This window comes from Neoarius graeffei, chromosome 17 (genome assembly GCF_027579695.1).
Source record: "Neoarius graeffei isolate fNeoGra1 chromosome 17, fNeoGra1.pri, whole genome shotgun sequence".
NCBI classification, from domain to species: domain Eukaryota; kingdom Metazoa; phylum Chordata; class Actinopteri; order Siluriformes; family Ariidae; genus Neoarius; species Neoarius graeffei.
The window spans coordinates 29,735,522-29,753,834 of NC_083585.1; the positions used below are offsets into that span (position 1 = coordinate 29,735,522).

The following is an 18,313-nucleotide window of genomic DNA, read 5'->3' on the forward strand; positions in this document are numbered from 1 at the left end:
TGGCTAGTATGAGCCTTAGTGGAAAGCCCTGGGAATGCGGAAATGTCAAGTTCGATTTTAGATTTATGAACCCGGAAAAAAAATGTCGAAAAACCGGCGTTAAAAAAAAAATTTCAACCACACAAACGGCACTCACCTGGCCGATGGACCGGAAACAGAACATTTTTTAATAATGGCCTCACTACAAGTCTGACCCTGACCAATCATCCTTCATATCCTTGTGTGTTGTTTGGGATGTGGGTTAATAAATTGGCAATCATGGCGATCAAGGAACACTTTGTAGAAGTTGCTGAACTAGGCAAGAAAATACAAAAAAGCCCGACATGCTCAACTTTTCAAATGGAGTAGACGCTACATTGCATTTCTTCAATTACATCACACAAGGCCTGGTTGTCCTTAAAACATAGTATACGCAGAGCCATGGCCTCACTTTCGTTTATAAATGCCTTGAGACCTCAAGAATGGCACAGGAATAGTTTTAAGCGTTAACAATAAATCTAGTCTAGTAATTTTTACAATTAAAGGTGATTCATATAGGTAGTGGTCTGAGTGAATGACGTTGACGTCCGTAACGTCACAGCAGGAAGGCTATCGGTCTCGTCACCATTTCCGATATACTAAAACAGACCTGACTGCAACACTGATCCTCCATTTTGAGCTAATTTATCGCCATGCCACGCAGATGTGCCAGCAACACGACAGAAGGTGGATTTACGTTGCATTCATGGCCCAAGAATGTTCAAACTGCAAAGATTCGGAGGCGTTTTACGAGAAGTTCACTGGCACATTGAAGTGGTCTCTCCTCTGCTCTGCACATTTTACTGAAGACTTATACGAAACCTCTGATCTGTTGAGGAGAGTTGGCTATAAGCCCGTATTGAAAGAGGGTGCAGTATCAACAATTAAATACAACTACAAGAAAAGGAAAGCATTTTATTTATTTATTTTTTAAAAGGAAAGCAAGTTCAGTTGCACCAGTTCTCCCACAGCATGAGCTGAGGGTTGTTGGTAAAACCCGGGATGGAACAGGACATATCTCTCAGGCAGTGACCTCCCCGTGGTTGTTGCTAAAACCAGTGACGTTCCGTCCCGGGTTTTAGTAATTGTCTGAGCCGAGCAGTAATGGCGGAGTACTCAGTATGGAGAAAATGGAGAATGAGTGGGGCAGCCATCTGATTTTTTCACTGGATATCGCTGCCATCTCGCTCTTACGTGGAAGAAGTGAATGAACCGAGAATTGAACGAACAACTGAAAGTCAGATTGTTTCAAAGCAATCGGCCACAAGATCGGCCTTCAAGAAGTGAGAACACAGACGGGTAAGCTCCGACTCTCATTTGGATATAAAACAACAAGAACACGTTGTTTACCTGCATTTAGATTAATGCATGTAACTTGTATTATGTGTTTAAGTTACCAGTATAAGATTATTTAATTTGCTTCAGAATGTGATTGTCTCAGTTCATCTGATGATTTAATTAGCCTTTTACGTTTTATCAGTGAAAATGCATGCATGTCTGTTGCATAAGTTATAACACCAATCCTGTTTTAATGAGAGTCAACCCACAATCATCGAAGTCAAATCAGGCTTAGTTGAGCAAGTCGGTAACGGGATTTCTTACTTTCACCATAAATTTTTATGACTTTGGTCTATAGCTGTCAAAGGCCGAGGCCTTAAAACCGGTTACCGCTGTGACATCATGCACTCAGGGCTGGCTGGCTCAGCGGGGAAGCTTGAATGTCAACGTTGCGGTCGATTTGATTTTAACTCTCAAAAATATATATTTTTTTTATTCCCATTTATGCAGCAAACAAGAGTCAAGGGTGGAGATACTATCCACTCAGAAATTTATTTAAAAATAAAAGGTTCAATTATGTGCAATAATCTTTCCTGCTCCCCCCCCCCCCCACACACACACACCCTAACCCCACATCTTATTCTTTTAGATTTGTATATGCAAATGCTTAATTTATTTTAATTTATCTAGAAGTTTTTCTCCATTTCTTTTCTCTGTTTATCGGTAATGATGCTGCTGGAATTTTAATTTCCCTGAGGGAACCCTCCCAAAGGGATCAATAAAGTTTTATCTAATCTAATCTGGATTCTGCATATCGGGCGGCACGGTGGCGTAGTGGTTAGCACTGTCGCCTCACAGCAAGAACGTACCAAGTTCGAGCCTAGCAGCCGGCGAGGGCCTTTCTGTGTGGAGTTTGCATGTTCTCCCCATGTCCGCATGAGTTTCCCCCCCACAGTCCAAAGGCATGCAGGTTAGGCTAATTGGTGGCTCTAAATTGACCGTAGGTGTGAATGGTTGTCCGTGTCAGCCTTGCGATGATCTGGCGACTTGTCCAGGGTGTACCCCGCCTCTCGCCCGTTAGTCAGCTGGGATAGGCTCCAGCTTGCCTGTGACCCTGTAGGACAGGATAAGCGGCTACAGATAACGGATGGATGGGTTCCGCATATCTCCTTTAAACATTTATATTCCGGCCTGACAGCAGACCGCGACAAAAAATTGTCAACATCGTGCAGCCTGATCCTGGCACGAACGTACAAAAGATACCCCCTTTATACTACCACCCTACAAGGATAGCACCTTTATTTCTGAGACAGCCTACAGTGACGCATCATGCCTGGTTTAGAAAATGCTCCAACATGCCAACTAGTTCTCATCTCATCTCATTATCTCTAGCTGCTTTATCCTGTCCTACAGGGTCACAGGCAAGCTGAAGCCTATCCCAGCTGACTACGGGCGAAAGGCGGGGTACACCCTGGACAAGTCGCCAGGTCATCACAGGGCTGCTAACTAGTTCTTCTTGATAATTTGCCTGAATGCCATCTCTGAACTGTTCATATTTTAGGCTTTGTTCACTGGAGCTCCACCCTGCCTTGGATGTACAGTATATTTCAGCCATCCATCATGGCCTAATAATGTTCAGTTCAATAGAACTGAACTCAAAAGGCCAGCCACCTGGTGATCTGTTCCCGCGGAGCCAATCTGTCAGCACTTCTGATGGGTCAACAAAAGACATGACGTTTTATACAATTAAATGTGTGTTTACACATGGTTTTAAATTCACATCATCAAAAAGGCTCGTTTGAAGCCTGAACAAGGTGTATGTGTAAGCATTAAACTAAAACAAGACAGTCAGTCGTTAGCTGAGCTCATCTAACCTAGCAGTGATGACACTTCAAATCATTTTAGCGCAAATATGATAGTTAAGATTTGACTATGGAAGCGTTTGTCAACCAGATGACAACCATGCAGCTGTGAGCAAAACAGCTAGAGCTAGCTCAACCGCTAATGTTTCATCATCATCATCATCATCATCTAGCAACTCCTAACAAACCGGCTAAAAACGTTACCTAGAATGTTCTGGTTTTATATATATATATATATATATATATATATATATATATATATTACAGGCGCTGTCTCAAATCTGCCGGTTGACATTTTATTCCCAGACGCCTAACTAGCTTGTCCACCTCCGGGTAAACATCAACATCACCTCCATCATTAGCGACGTTAGCCAACTGTTGCTAGCCGCCTCGCGCGCTAGAATGCTCGCGCAGCCTGGCGTTGACCAAATGACGTGTTGATTCAACCGGCGGCTAACCTGCTAGCTACCTCACAGAAACAACACGGCAACAAAGCACACAAACGGCCCGGTTACGCACACACGCACACTCGACGGAAGTACACCTCATTTCACAGCGTCCCCTGCTCATTTTAACAGCGCCATGAAACGCAGAAAGCCAAAACAAGACGACTCTGAACTATTTCTCTAACGGCCCGTCCGCCATTTTGAGATACTGCAAAAAGGAGGTGCATTCCCCCCTCCTTCCTTCCTTCCTTCCTTCCGACCATACATAGAATTATAAAGACACTTACCCTACAGTGTCAAGATCAAATTCGTATCCGCTAGAGCCAAGCAAACGGGCCGCAATTAAATGTTAGTAAAGCAGAGGATGTAAAAGCCGCCGCTGCCCCTCCGAGCCGCTTCTCTCTGTGGTTAGCTCCTAGCACTTACAACCGTTGTTTTCTCTACAGCATTCGCTACTGCGCATGCGCACAAGATGAACTGACTTCCAGCCACACTGAGCGCACGCCCTTCACTTTCTCCCAGTCTCATTTTAACCATTTAGGTTGCTTTAACTGGAACCAGTAATAATCCGATTCGCCTCGTGTTACTATAATAAGTTTAAAATTGCACAAAAAGACTAAACTAATCTATAGGAATTGTTAATGACCTCAAAGTGAGCTCGGTCACAGCAGCAGCAGCAGCATGAACAACCTGGTCCTATGGGGCACCTGCTAATGACGTCACCTGCCAGATTTCATGTAACTGTACAATTAGTGACAGGAAATAAACTGTCCCGGATAAATAAGAGAAAGTATGGGTTGTGGTCATGATTAGTTACATGAGACACTGAATAAGGGAAGAAGAGTTTGGGCGAATAAATGGGACATAAAATAAAAGTCACGCATGTGATTCATCTGGTACTGTGCATTTTTACACTGCCTTAGTTAACATTATTACCTTTTACACTACCGTTCAAAAGTTTGGGGTCACCCAGACAATTTTGTGCTTTCCATGAAAAGTCACGCTTTTATTTCCCACCATAAGTTGTAAAATGAATAGAAAATATATATAGTCAAGCCATTTTTCTAGCCATTTTGAGCATTTAATCGACCCCACAAATGTGATGCTCCAGCAACTCAATCTGCTCAAAGGAAGGTCAGTTTTATAGCTTCTCTAAAGAGCTCAACTGTTTTCAGCTGTGCTAACATGATTGTACAAGGGTTTTCTAATCATCCATTAGCCTTCTGAGGCAATGAGCAAACACATTGTACCATTAGAACACTGGAGTGAGAGTTGCTGGAAATGGGCCTCTATACACCTATGGAGATATTGCACCAAAAACCACACATTTGCAGCTGGAATAGTCATTTACCACATTAGCAATGTATAGAGTGGATTTCTGATTAGTTTAAAGTCATCTTCATTGAAAAGAACAGTGCTTTTCTTTCAAAAATAAGGACATTTCGAAAAAACAGTACCGTTCAAAAGTTTGGGTTATGTATGTTGAGTTCAAATCAAAACTCAGTAACTAGCTTGATATATGCTATAGGAGCAAATCAATGGTTGAAGAAGAAACCTTTATTTATTTGTCACATGCACACTTCAAGCACAGTGAAATTCATCCTCTGCATTTAACCCATCTGAAGCAGTGAACACACACGCACACTCAGAGCAGTGGGCAGCCACACTAGAGCGCCCTAACCGCATGTCTTTGGACCGTGGGGGAAACCAGAGTACCCGGAGAGAACATGCAAGCTCTACACAGAAAGCCCTCGCCGGCCGCTGGGTTCGAACCCGGAACCTTCTTGCTGCAAGGAGACAGTGCTAACCACTACACCACCGTGCCGTGGTTAACACTTTCACCTCACAGCAAGAAGGTTCCGGGTTTGAACCTCATGGCCGACGGGTACCTTTCTGTGTGGAGTTTGCATGTTCGCTCCGTACCTGCACAAGTTTCCTCCAGGTTCTCTGGTTTCCTCCCACAGCTCAAAAGACATGCAGATTTGGTCCAAATACCCAGCCAATGGGTTTGCACAAGCCAGTGTATGCTTGGTGCCAGTCCCAAGCCTGGATAAATTAGGAAGGGTTGTGTCAGGAAGAGCATCCGGTGTAAAAATCTATCCCAAATCAAATCAACTATGCGGATCATGATGAGCCGCCGTAGTGACCCCTAACAGGAGCAGGAAGAAATCATCCATCCATTATCTGTAACCGCTTATCCTGTGCAGGGTTAGGGGAAAGGTGGAGCCTATCCCAGCTGACTATGGGTGAGAGGTGGGGTACACCCTGGACAAGTCACCAGATTATCACAGGAATGACACAGAGACACAACCACTCACGCTCACATTCACACCTACGGTCAATTTAGAGCCACCAATTAGCCTAACCTGCATGTCTTTGGCCTGTGGGGGAAACCGGAGCACCCGGCAGAAAGGCCCCTGTTGGTTACTGGGCTCAAACCCAGAACCTTCTTGCTTTGAAGCGACAGTGCTAACCACTACACCACCGTGCTGCCAAGGACAAAATCAGATTAATTAAAATCTGATGCTCTAAATATAATACTGTTAAACCCTTCATATTTTGGCTAAAGATGAGGCAAGTAAGGAAACTGTATTTATACAATATACACACACTATTGCATAAAGCAAATGATCTTGACATAGGAGCATGAGGCAGCATTTTCAAGGAAACTACACATGCAAAAAAATATTTGGTGCTTTTGAATAACCGAGAATTTGTCCAGAGCGTGCAAAGACCATATAAAATATAAACAGGCCTACATTGGTACATGCTTAGTAGATTAGTGAACCTCTGCCTGTGATATCTGCAGTATGCAAGAACTTGAGTAGAACCGTACAAGTTTAAAAGCTGAACATATGCAGACTATTAAACCTCACTGAAACCACTCCATCCATATTTGCTAGTTCCTTTATTTAATTTAATACAAAAGCATACTCAGATCAAAAATAATTCGATTATTATTTATGGAGCACAACAGACAGATTTCACATCAAAAATAACAAGAACAGAAGACACACAATGGTCTGAACAAATTCTGAAGGTTTAGGGATCCAAAACGAGAACAACAGAGAGGTTGAGTTATGAGTGCGAGTTAGACAGCAGGTGACAGTGATGTGAACTTAACAGACAGTGTCTTAAAGCAGCACTGGTGGCTTTTTCAATGACGGCTGATTTTTTTCAGATTTATAGTTGAACTTGGAGTTAATATCAGATCATATTCATACAAGCAAATATCTGAAAGCTACATCAGGACTGGTGGGATTGAGAACGCTTCGATTGTGAAGGCGATTGTATTATGTTGATGTGTTTGTAGAATATTCTCAAAATGAGAGGTGTGTGGTGCAATTAAGTGTTCACCAGATTAAAAATCTGCAGATGATTTTTGTTTTTTTTTTAAATTAGGAGTTTTTTTTTTTTAATATGCAAAGTTTCACACATTCACTTCTGTGAAAACACTCTGAATATCTCGAAAAGCAAACCTTAAAAAGACAAAACAGTTCCAATTGAAAACTAAATGTCTTTGTAAACTGCATCGCATCTTTGTCTAAATTAAAAAAAAAAACTAAATATATAGATGACAAATTATTTTCTATTGCACTAATTATCAATGAAATGCAAAAGGAAAAAAAAATAAAAATTGAACTGATAAACACCAATAATATTCTGCATACATCCAACAACGATCAAACATGTTTATAAACATTTCCGCTGTTATGGAGGGATATACAACAATTGTGTTAAATATTCCAGCCATTTAGAACTACGAAACTCAGATTAAAATTTAATCATCAAGCCTAATGAACTTCTAATTGATGAGAATTGCATTCACAGAGAGTTTAAATTAGTGATGCTTTACGTTCCAATATTAACTGCGTTTAATGTCAATTTTAAGTCGAGTACCAAAGAGCCTTTGTTAGACTAGAACACACCTTGGTGGATACTAAGAGTACTGCAGCCTGAGACTAGCCCAGCATGCGTACAACCTGGCTCCTTCGTAAGCACTGGTAGGCAAACAAAGGTTAAAGCAACAGCAAAAAAACAACACAGTACGTCTAATCGAGACTTTTAACGCTCTGGAAGGCATACAACGATAGAACACGTACCAGTCTGGTAACATCACAAAGCAAAAACAGGCCCAAATGTCACACTTGCAGGGCGATTTGCTCAGTTTTTGTTCATAAGGAGTAAAAACAGTGAAATACTCCTTCCCTGTTCTTTGAAGAAGCCCATTTTTGCATAAAGGGGAAAGGAAAAAAAAAAAAAAAAAAAAAACACACCACACACACACACACACACACACATACAATCAGTGTAGCAATCTGTCTTCCCTCTAATTGCAGACTACAGCAGCATATAGAGGGTCAGTTCCAGCATTTCAATTGCTTTAAACTTGTACATTTAACACAGCAACAAGTTTGGCATTTGGAACGGAGAGCCGCACAGCATTTATACAGGCAAGCACGGCATTAGTCCTCTTATTATTATTTTGTACATTACACAAAAGCAGCCTCTCTCAATCCATTTCTGGTGCTAGTTTTGGAAAAGTGCGCTAAATACCGGTAAAGGGAAAGACGGAATACAGAAAAGGATTCTGTAGTGCTGGAAATGAATGAAGAGTGGAAGAAAAACTTGTTTCAGTGTCAAACAAGTCCAATCTGTCAGATACACTACATTAAACGGTATTGTTCAACATGCTAAAGTGCCAAATACTGCATGTTCCTCCATTATTCAAGTTTTCACTAGTCATCCCATGTTTATACGTATATGTAGAAAAATATGATTAGAATGATTTTGTGACAGCAGCTGCTGCTGTCGAAGCATTCTCTCAAGATCTCTGCACTAGTATAACACACACACACACACACACGAAAAGACAAAGATTCAAATGATCAAATTTAAGTTGAACCTTTCGAACCTGCATTTCGATCAAGTTTGTCACACCTCACAGACATATACACATCTTTTGAATATATCTCTAGAAAACAGACAAAACTTAAATTAAATGGTTTGATGAATATAAAATGGCTTTAATCTCTCCCCCCCACCCCCACCTTTACAAAAAGAAAAGATCAGGCTAATTTTTTACAGAACATCTGTAATCAATCTGAACAGCTTTCGATGAGAACACATCTGTAAAAGTCGTGAAGACACAGCAGCCACCACTTGGTACGTTAATGGTACGGGACATAACAGGACCATTATATGTAAGTGGTCTTTGAAAGCTCATAGTGTGTACATTCTGAAGCCTTCATCTGGTTTCTTGTGCATCTTTCTGAATTTTGTTTCCACCCTCATCTAGGGCAGCGTAGAAATCACCTGAGTTTGCAGAGAGTAGTGGGTGAAAGTGGTGGTGTTGAGCTTCACGTCTATGAAGCTCACACTGAGTTTAGGGCCTGGACTCCTAAACCCCTAAAGAGGAAAAGGAGACGAGGTCATGAGGATTCGGAAGGAAGGATGGATGGATGGATGGATTGCGAAACGTGAAAATGGACGGATGGATGGATGGATAGATAAGGCGCTAGCATACAACTTCATGGTCATTCTTGGTCACCAGCTTCAGATAAACTGGTAGGGAAACCGTAACCACAAGACAGCCTCAGTCTGGCCCTCTGCCTGCCCACATTAAACACTTGCTCCGTACTTTTCATGACTGCTTTTCACTGTACCATTTGCTGTCCATTTCTCTCTGTTCCCTCCGCTTTAAGCTCAAATATACTCATTTAAATTACACAGCTTTAGTTCTCAGTTCTACAGGTTCAAGCAGATGACTGTTGCGTCATGGCCTTCCCTGCTATAGGGTATGCATGTGTGGGATTAATCATCGACGGGAAGTTTGTCGTCCAGTGCTAGCTGACCGTTCTCCTGATGTTCCTCACTCTTCCCAGAGTCTTGTAGTTGCTGCCGGCGCTGAACTTCTGCCTTCAGGGTCTCCAAGTCCTTTTGGCTGCAAGGCATCATGCATTTGTTACAGTTACTGGTGAATTAAAGCTAGGTCAGGCAATAATCAGGCAAGATACAATTAATGCTTTTTTTTTTTCCACCAAATCCCAAATTCAGGACATTTCATGCTTTGTCATGTCTAGTAGATGATGTACAGCACCTTTTGGTTAATTGCAACTGCCTGCAAGTTTTGAAAATGGGGAAAAAGAAGAAAAAAAAAAACACACCTAAATAAACCCGACACCATATGGAAGCACACGTCATTTTTATCAAGAAAACAAATGCCCAAATTCACAATGGGGTCAAGTAATGGCGGTAGCTGAAGTCTGGCCAGCTGTAATTATGACACCTTGACAGTGGGAGTGGGAACAAACCGCACCCATGTCTTTATGGTCATCCACGAGTATCACTTCTGTCTAAACCCTTTGCTATACTGCTACAAACTACACAGAGTGGGATGTGAATGCCTCTCGCTTTTCCACTTCTAAGCCCAAGTGACGCATACAATCCATAAAGGCAGTGTGTAAAAGAAGCGCAGCAGGACACATGAACTCGAGCTTGGAGTCAGGAAGGTTGGGAGTTTGCGCTCTGCATCGATGCGGCACTATAATAGACACGTTCTTAACATTTAAGAAAAGCCATTGTTTGTGCATAAAGGAAGCTCGCGGCAATAAAATACACGGCGGCACCGGACACCGATTTGAGTGTTTGTTGAACGGACCAAGGTTGTTTGAGGTCCCTCTGTTGTCAGTGCAGTGATTTTAAAGGGGACGCACGCAATGTCGGGTCGCAGTGTTATGTATGGCGGTGAGAGGACGTGAGCGGCTCGCGGAGATCATCGCGAAAGGGCGGCATGGTGGTGTAGTGGTTAGCACGGTCGCTTCACAGCAAGAAGGTTCCGGGTTCGAACCGGCAAGGGCCTTTCTGTGTGGAGTTTGCATATTCTCCCTGTGTCTGCGTGGGTTTCCTCCGAGTGCTCCGGTTTCCCCCACAGTCCAAAGACATGCAGTTAGGTTGATGTGGGGCGGCCTTGGGCTGAGGTGCCCTTGAGCAAGGTACCGAACCCCTGACTGCTCCCCGGGCGCTCTGGTGTGGCTGCCCACTGCTCTGAGTGTGTGCGCACGCGTGTGTTCACTGCTTCAGATGGGTTAAATGCAGAGGATGAATTTCACTGTGCTTGAAGTGTGCATGTGACAAAGGTTTGTTCTTCTTCTTAAGCAGAATCAGTGTAGACTGAAATGGAGGTGTATTTATTGCATGTGACATGTTAACTGGTAAACATTTTGAAAATGTTCACCCTTAGTTTAAACCTCCCATGCCATGCATTTTAATTATTAACTATTATTTCCGCAAGATGCTTTTTTAAAGTTTGCAAGTTTCATTAGTATAGGTAATCATATGGGGCCGAGTAAAATTAAGGATTAATTTCACAAGTGATTTTGAAGTTTTGAAAATCACGAGTGAAATTGATCCTTAACTTTTTGAGGAACCATACGATTACTTGTTTATAATATATAGGGCCAAATTCATACTTCAGAAGCCATTCAAGTTGACAACAACATTTATCAGTGATGCTGCAGAAAAGGCATCCAGATGGCTATGGATCAAGCGGGACGATCCGTGGACACATGCTCTTAAGACACAAGCCGGGACTTGATCACCCCGGCTGGGTCCCCTGGGCGAGGGTGTCTGTTGTGAGACCCGAAACACCTGATGAACCCAGGTTACAACACTGATGATGTGTCTTAAGTTGCACTAAAAGTGTATTTTAGAACATTCACGTTTTCTGAACCAATCAGGGCACAAGACCAGCTTGCATGTTTGAATCAGTTTCTAAAGCGTCCTTCATCACGACACGACACGAGGATTTTGGACAGGATTTTAACATCTTTCAGGATTGATCCCGGATATTTCTCTCGTCTCAGATGCCGATCCAATGCTGCCTGCATTACTTTAAGAGAGTCTGGTTCGTAGTTTTCCCCATTTTCTTTCCTCACTTCTGCATAAAACTGCGATAGCACCTTGTCTAACTCACAGCATTCACATGCCACTAGAGAGTCGTTTATTTGTCTTTCTGCGGCCCATTTCTTAAACACGGAAAGCCAAAAATTCATAGTTTTTGGGGGGTATTTTCATTTTCGCTTGCAGCTTTCAATTGGTTTATCATTTCTTTGTCAAATATAGCAAAACGCGGCATTGCTGAGTCAGCAGAGTCAGCCATTTTGTTGACAAAATTTGCAAATTTTTGTAACTGTAACCAAGCAACGAACTAGCCAATAGCATTTCAGAAATATGGCCCCTTGTTAAGGAAAAAAAAAAAAAAAAGCCCTCCTTAATTAACCAATCAGAATTGAGTAATTTGGCCCCATGTATTATAAAAAATAAAATAAAAAAATAAAAAACCCATACTCTGGTTCATTTTCAAGCTGATTTAGTTTTTGGAATAAAAACTCTACAGGATAAGACAGGCTGATTTTGGGGGTGCACCTTTAGATTTAAATATGTAAATAGATTTGCGCTTATTGGTTAATGGACTGTGTGTGAATAGCAGTTAAAAGATGTTCGCCAATCAGGGTAAAGATATTTACATATTTAACTTAAAAAAAATAAAACCTCAAAAATCTGCCTCAAAACTCCAGTTGCGAAACTCCAAGAGAACTTTTCATGATCTTGCATTTATTCGTATATTCCTAATTTCAGGAAGGTGCAACAGTAGTTCTGTCTTTCAAATATTTGTGGAACTGTCTGTATGCCAAACATTGTAGTACAAGATAGAACCAAGTACAGATTCTTCATCATCACCTTTTCCCCATAGCCAGCAAGGGCACTACTGAGGACATTTTAACAGTCCATCATTGGTGTGTTTAGGGCATTTAAACTTAGCGGAGTTTATCCCTCTCTAAGCTTGATCAATGGACAATTTAGATCAGCCAGCTAGCGTGGCTAACAGGGACACACGCAAACTCCACACAGAAAGGCCCTCGGTCAGCCACTGGGCTTGAACCCAGAACCTTCTTGCTGTGAGGTGACAGTGCTAACCACTGCACCACCCAACCGGTTCATGCCTGGTTAAAATACATTTCAAAGGTAAAGTGAGTGAAAGTGTCTAGTGTCGTCTAACCTACCTGAGAGGAATAAAGATGATTCCATTAATAATATTGAGCTGCTCCAGGACACTGGCCATGTTTGGAGCCGTGAACTGCACAAAAAACAAACAGAATCAAAGAAGTTGTTCAACTCACAGCCAAGTACCAGAAACTTTAGAACAACGTATGAATACTGAGGAAGTGATGAACCTACTTTGAGAGGCATGATGCTAGCATTGGAGCCATTCTTGTAGATCTCATTCATGGTTCTCTGTAGGGCCACAGCCTGTTGGGTGAGGTACTTCAGGTACTCTGAACTCTCCTTGGTCTTTTCATGAGCTTCACCAACCTGTCAAGATAAATCCGATATTTATCATAGTTCACCCAACATGCTAACTAGGTTCACTCTTTAGTGCCCTTGGTCATGCTGTGTAATATTTAGAAAAGTATGTAAATAACAATGACAGGCCACTTTTTAAAGTAGTTCTCAGTGTTGTGTAATGCATCAAATTTAAATAAATAAATGTGTGAGAAGGGCTGAATTGAAAACCTGTTTAAACTTGATGTCTTTTTTAAAAAAAAAAGGGGGGGGGGGGGGGGGGGGGGGGACTTTGAAAATCCAGTGTTTTATAAAATTTCCATTTCTGTCCGTTGCCACAGTCACAAACCAGCAACCATTTTCCACTGTTTTAAAGTGCATATTCTGGACCAATTTCGTTTTTTTTTTTTTTTAATATATGAAAGTATGCCCCTTTACACACTCATCCAGAAGGGTAATTTTGCACAAGGCAATCTGTCTATAGCAAAAAAAAAATGCGTCTGGAAAAATCCCAAGGGAGTCTGGAGCCAGATTTGTGACGTCACCTGCGGAAGCGCCGGCAGGCTGCGAGAGCTTTGCGTGGTTTCAGTGCACAGCCTGTGTAGACCAAGCGCTCCCATTTCTCCCTCATTGTCCGGTCTTTTGGGAAACGAGGAGTACTAATCCCATCAAGATTGGTGTTGCTACACCCTCCTACGATACATCTGTTAACTATTTTAATAATTACGTGATAACGTTGAAGAAATTTGCAGAAAACCACCAGGTCGTTTTCTCATAAACAAACCAGCGCTGACGTAGGATTCAGAGGGAGGCGTCCCGCACGCAACGTCACAAAAATCTATGTTTCCCGGGAAATCCAAATGCCAAGTTTTTTCAGAGGTGGACCAATTCGCCTCAAATGGCTTGATTTCAACTGAATTTTTCTGGTATTGCGCAAGGTTTATTAAAAAAAAAAAAAAAGTGTGATTATATATATATTTTACACACACACAGTGGAGGAAATAATTATTTGATCCCTTGCCGATTTTGTAAGTTTGTCCACTGACAAAGAAATTAACATTCTATAATTTTAATGGTAGGTTTATTTTAACCATGAGAGACAAAACATCAAAAAGAAAATCCAGAAAATAACTTCATATAAAAGATATAAAATGATTTGCATTTCTTTGAGTGAAATAAGTATTTGAACCCTCTAGCAAACAAGACAGTATTTGGTGGCAAAACCCTTGTTGGCAAGCACAGCGGTCAGACGTTTCTTGTAGTTGATGACAAGGTTTGCGCACATGTCAGGAGGAATTTTGGTCCACTCCTCTTTGCAGATCATCTCTAGATCATTAAGGTTTTGAGGCTGTCACTTCACAACTCGGAGCTTCAGCTCCCTCCATAGGTTTTCTATGGGATTAAGGTCCGGAGACTGGCTAGGCCACTCCATGACCTTAATGTGCTTCTTCTTGAGCCACTCCTTTGTTGCCTTGGCTGTATGTTTTGAGTCATTGTCGTGCTGGAAGACCCATCCACGACCCATTTTCAGTGTCCTGGCAGAGGGAAGGAGGTTGTCACTCAGGATTTTACGGTACATGGCCGCATCCATTCTTCCATTGATGCGGTGAAGTAGTCCTGTGCCCTTAGCAGAGAAACACCCCCAAAAAGCATAATGTTTCCACCTCCATGCTTGACAGTGGGGATGGTGTTCTTCGGGTCATAGTCAGCATTTTTCTTCCTCCAAACACAGCGAGTTGAGTTATTGCCAAAGAGCTCGATTTTGGTCTCATTTGACCACAGCACCTTCTCCCAATCACTCTCAGAATCATTCAGGTGTTCATTGGCAAACTTCAGACAGGCCTGCACATGTGCCTTCTTGAGCAGGGGGACCTTGCGGGCACTGCAGGATTTTAATCCATTATGGCGTAATGTGTTCCCAATGGTTTTCTTGGTGACTGTGGTCCCAGCTGCCTTAAGATCATTCACAAGCTCCTCCCGTGTAGTTCGAGGCTGATCTCTCACCTTTCTCGTGATCCTTGATACCCCACGAGGTGAGATCTTGCGTGGGGCCTCAGACCGAGGTTGATTGATGGTCATTTTGTATTTCTTCCATTTTCGAACTATTGCACCAACAGTTGTCTCCTCCTCACCCAGCTTCTTGCTTATGGTTTTGTAGCCCAGTCCAGCCTTGTGCAGCTCTACAATCTTGTCCCTGACATCCTTAGACAGCTCTTTGGTCTTGCCCATGTTGGAGAGGTTGGAGTCTGATTGATTGATTCTGTGGACAGGTGTCTTTTATACAGGTGTCAATTTAAGACAGCTGTCTTTAATGCAGGTAACGAGTTGATTAGGAGTGTCTAACTGGTTTGCGGGAGCCAGAACTCTTAATGGTTGGTAGGGGATCAAATACTTATTTCACTCAACGAAATGCAAATCAATTTATACATTTTATAAAATGTGATTTTTCTGGATTTTCTTTTTGATATTCTATTGATATGGCAAAGATATGAATATCTTTGCCAGTGGGCAAACTTACAAAATCAGCAAGGGATCAAATAATTATTTCCTCCTATATATCACAGAGAATGCAGAACGTGACAGATATTTGACCAAAGTTTAATATAAAACAGGAGAATTACATTGATCTTGCGCCTGAATTTACCTGCGACATGCACTTTAAATTTTCCATTCATGAGGAAAAAAAAAACCTCAATCAGAAATTAATACACCACAAAAATGAAAATAAAAAGATTTAGTATTTTGAGTATCTGGGTAAGAATTACACATAAAGGCTTCTTCTTGTAGATCACAATGCACGTAGAAGGCTTAAAAGTAATACATCACTGAAATTGGTCCATCCTTTGTGTTTAAACATAAAAGCCAGAATTTACCGGGCATGTTCACTTTACACCATGGACACCAAGCACGACTAATGACAGTGGTGCATCGAATGCGCTGTGTATAAGAGGGTCAAACTTTTGTTAATTCTCTTCAAAACAGAATTACTGATATTTATACACCTCATTTTTTCCTCCATGAAAACAAATATTAGGAAAATCACTGATTTTTAGGAAGGATACAAAATTTCCCCTCAGTGAGCCGATCTTTCACGGGCACAAGACGGCAAAGTGTTCAGCCGATTTTATTTAAAAAAAAAAAAATCAAGTCAACATGAGAGATTCGGGGCGGCACGGTAGTGTAGTGGTTAGCGCTGTCGCCTCACAGCAAGAAGGTCCTGGGTTCGAGCCCCAGGGCCGGCGAGGGCCTTTCTGCGCGGAGTTTGCATGTTCTCCCCGTGTCTGCGTGGGTTTCCTCCGGGTGCTCCGGTTTCCCCCACAGTCCAAAGACATGCAGGTTAGGTTAACTGGTGACTCTAAATTGAGCGTAGGTGTGAATGTGAGTGTGAATGGTTGTCTGTGTCTATGTGTCAGCCCTGTGATGACCTGGTGACTTGTCCAGGGTGTACCCCGCCTTTCGCCCGTAGTCAGCTGGGATAGGCTCCAGCTTGCCTGCGACCCTGTAGAAGGATAAAGCGGCTAGAGATAATGAGATGAGAGATTCGACCACTAGGTAGGAATCATGTGTTTCAAGCTGACTGAACCAACAGTGAGCAAGCAGAAAGCAACAACAAAAACACACGGACCGGTGACTAAGATCACTAAAAAAAAAAAAAACCCACAAGATGGCGGCGCCCGTGAATTTGCTGTATTGCATTACACAATGTTAAAAAATGCTTAAAGTCAAAGCTAATTAAACATGCTGCACAAAATGAATATATTCCGTAAATGTTATTTATTCTTGAATCAACACTAGTTTTATGTAAATTAAAATGTCTTTAAAGGCCAAATGAAAACATGAACCTCCCATACGTTTGTATGGGAGAACAGCATCAGCGCAGCGGTGTGCTGTCGAGCCTAATGTAGATTAGATGAGTAACCCAAAGTTCTACTCAAATGTAGAAACCAATGGGGGCGTCATGGCTCAGGTGGATGGGGCGCCGTGCCGTGGATCCAGGGACCCGGGTTCGGTTCCGGCCCGGGGTCGTTTCCCGATCCCTCCCCATCTCTCTCTCCCGCTCGTTTCCTGTCTCTACACTGTCCTATCCAAAATAAAGGTGAAAAAAGCCCAAAAAAAATCTTTAAAAAAAAAAAAAAAAAATGTAGAAACCAATAACACACCGAACCTTGGATGTGTGCATGCACACAAGAGTGTACCTGGTTCTTGTAAATGGTGTATCCCTCTTTCTCGTGCTGCAGAGCTGAACGGAATTCAGCCTTGCTTTCATACACCCGGGCCACAAGGTGGTGACTGCACAGAAACGCATGCAGAGAGAAGATCAGGGAGGACCAAAACCACTTTCCAGTTTAGTCGTATTTAACTCTGAAATCGAACAATTCACATACCTGAAGGCAACTTTAAGGGATCGGGGTCCATGGTATTTGGAGTTGATGGCCAAGGCATTTTCTAGGAAGCGCAGCGAGAGGTCATACTCCATCACTCCATGGAGCACCAGACCGATATTGCTCTGTAAAAGAGAGAGAACGCAAACAGGGGCTTTAGTTCAATATTATATTTCCAATGTCCAGTGTATAAAGTCCTGTGAGACCAGAAAGAAACAAAAACATGGAGAACATGAAAAAAATCTGGACCACGGACCCAAAATCCCACCCCAAAAACGGGTGAAAACACTACATCCACGTTGTGACAATTTCATTATCTCATTATCTCTAGCCGCTTTATCCTTCTACAGGGTCGCAGGCAAGCTGGAGCCTATCCCAGCTGACTACGGGCGAAAGGCGGGGTACACCCTGGACAAGTCGCCAGGTCATCACAGGGCTGACACATAGACACAGACAACCATTCACACTCACATTCACACCTACGGTCAATTTAGAGTCACCAGTTAACCTAACCTGCATGTCTTTGGACTGTGGGGGAAACCGGAGCACCCGGAGGAAACCCACACGGACACGGGGAGAACATGCAAACTCCGCACAGAAAGGCCCTCGCCGGCCACGGGGCTCGAACCCGGACCTTCTTGCTGTGAGGCGACAGCGCTAACCACTACACCACCGTGCCGCCCACGTTGTGACAATTTGTCTCTTAAAATTTAGAATAATGTGCTGAAACATTTACAAGTGACTTGTATAGAAAATTATTAAAGCTGTACTTTTTGTATACAAAAGTATCAATGCTAGGCAAACATTTATCACGGTAATATCCACATAATAATCCCTTATAACCTCACATCTAGCAGAGCCATCTCCGGATGGTCCTCTCCACACACTAACAGCATGAGATAGCGAGCGCGGTACAGCAGCTTCAGTGCCGTGGACAGCTGGCCATTAGCAAAGCAGTACAGAGCCAAGTGTATCTGGAAGA

General features: G+C 42.5%; 2 protein-coding genes across 8 annotated transcripts in view; both read right to left on the bottom strand.

The window, feature by feature from the left end:
• pafah1b1a (platelet-activating factor acetylhydrolase 1b, regulatory subunit 1a) overlaps nucleotides 1-4,303 on the bottom strand; it is a 51,436-nt gene extending 47,133 nt beyond the window's left edge. For 2 of the 3 annotated variants that reach the window (XM_060943971.1, XM_060943972.1), the window contains exon 1: nucleotides 3,892-4,053. The gene's annotated coding sequence lies outside the window, so the exon portion shown is untranslated. Of the gene's footprint in view, nucleotides 1-3,891; nucleotides 4,054-4,250 lie in introns of those variants that run through there. The other variant, XM_060943973.1, reaches the window with a different exon arrangement.
• A 2,190-nt stretch (nucleotides 4,304-6,493) lies between these two features.
• The window catches only part of cluha (clustered mitochondria (cluA/CLU1) homolog a), a 54,355-nt gene continuing 42,535 nt past the window's right edge, over nucleotides 6,494-18,313 (bottom strand). For all 5 annotated transcript variants that reach the window (XM_060943975.1, XM_060943974.1, XM_060943978.1 and 2 more), the window contains exons 22-27: nucleotides 18,180-18,305; nucleotides 17,335-17,456; nucleotides 17,146-17,239; nucleotides 12,845-12,979; nucleotides 12,670-12,743; nucleotides 6,494-9,548 (exon numbers count right to left, since the gene is read on the bottom strand). In XM_060943975.1, the coding sequence (XP_060799958.1) occupies nucleotides 9,419-9,548; nucleotides 12,670-12,743; nucleotides 12,845-12,979; nucleotides 17,146-17,239; nucleotides 17,335-17,456; nucleotides 18,180-18,305 (681 nt within the window). In that variant the 3' untranslated portion in view covers nucleotides 6,494-9,418. The remainder of the gene's footprint in view (nucleotides 9,549-12,669; nucleotides 12,744-12,844; nucleotides 12,980-17,145; nucleotides 17,240-17,334; nucleotides 17,457-18,179; nucleotides 18,306-18,313) is intronic.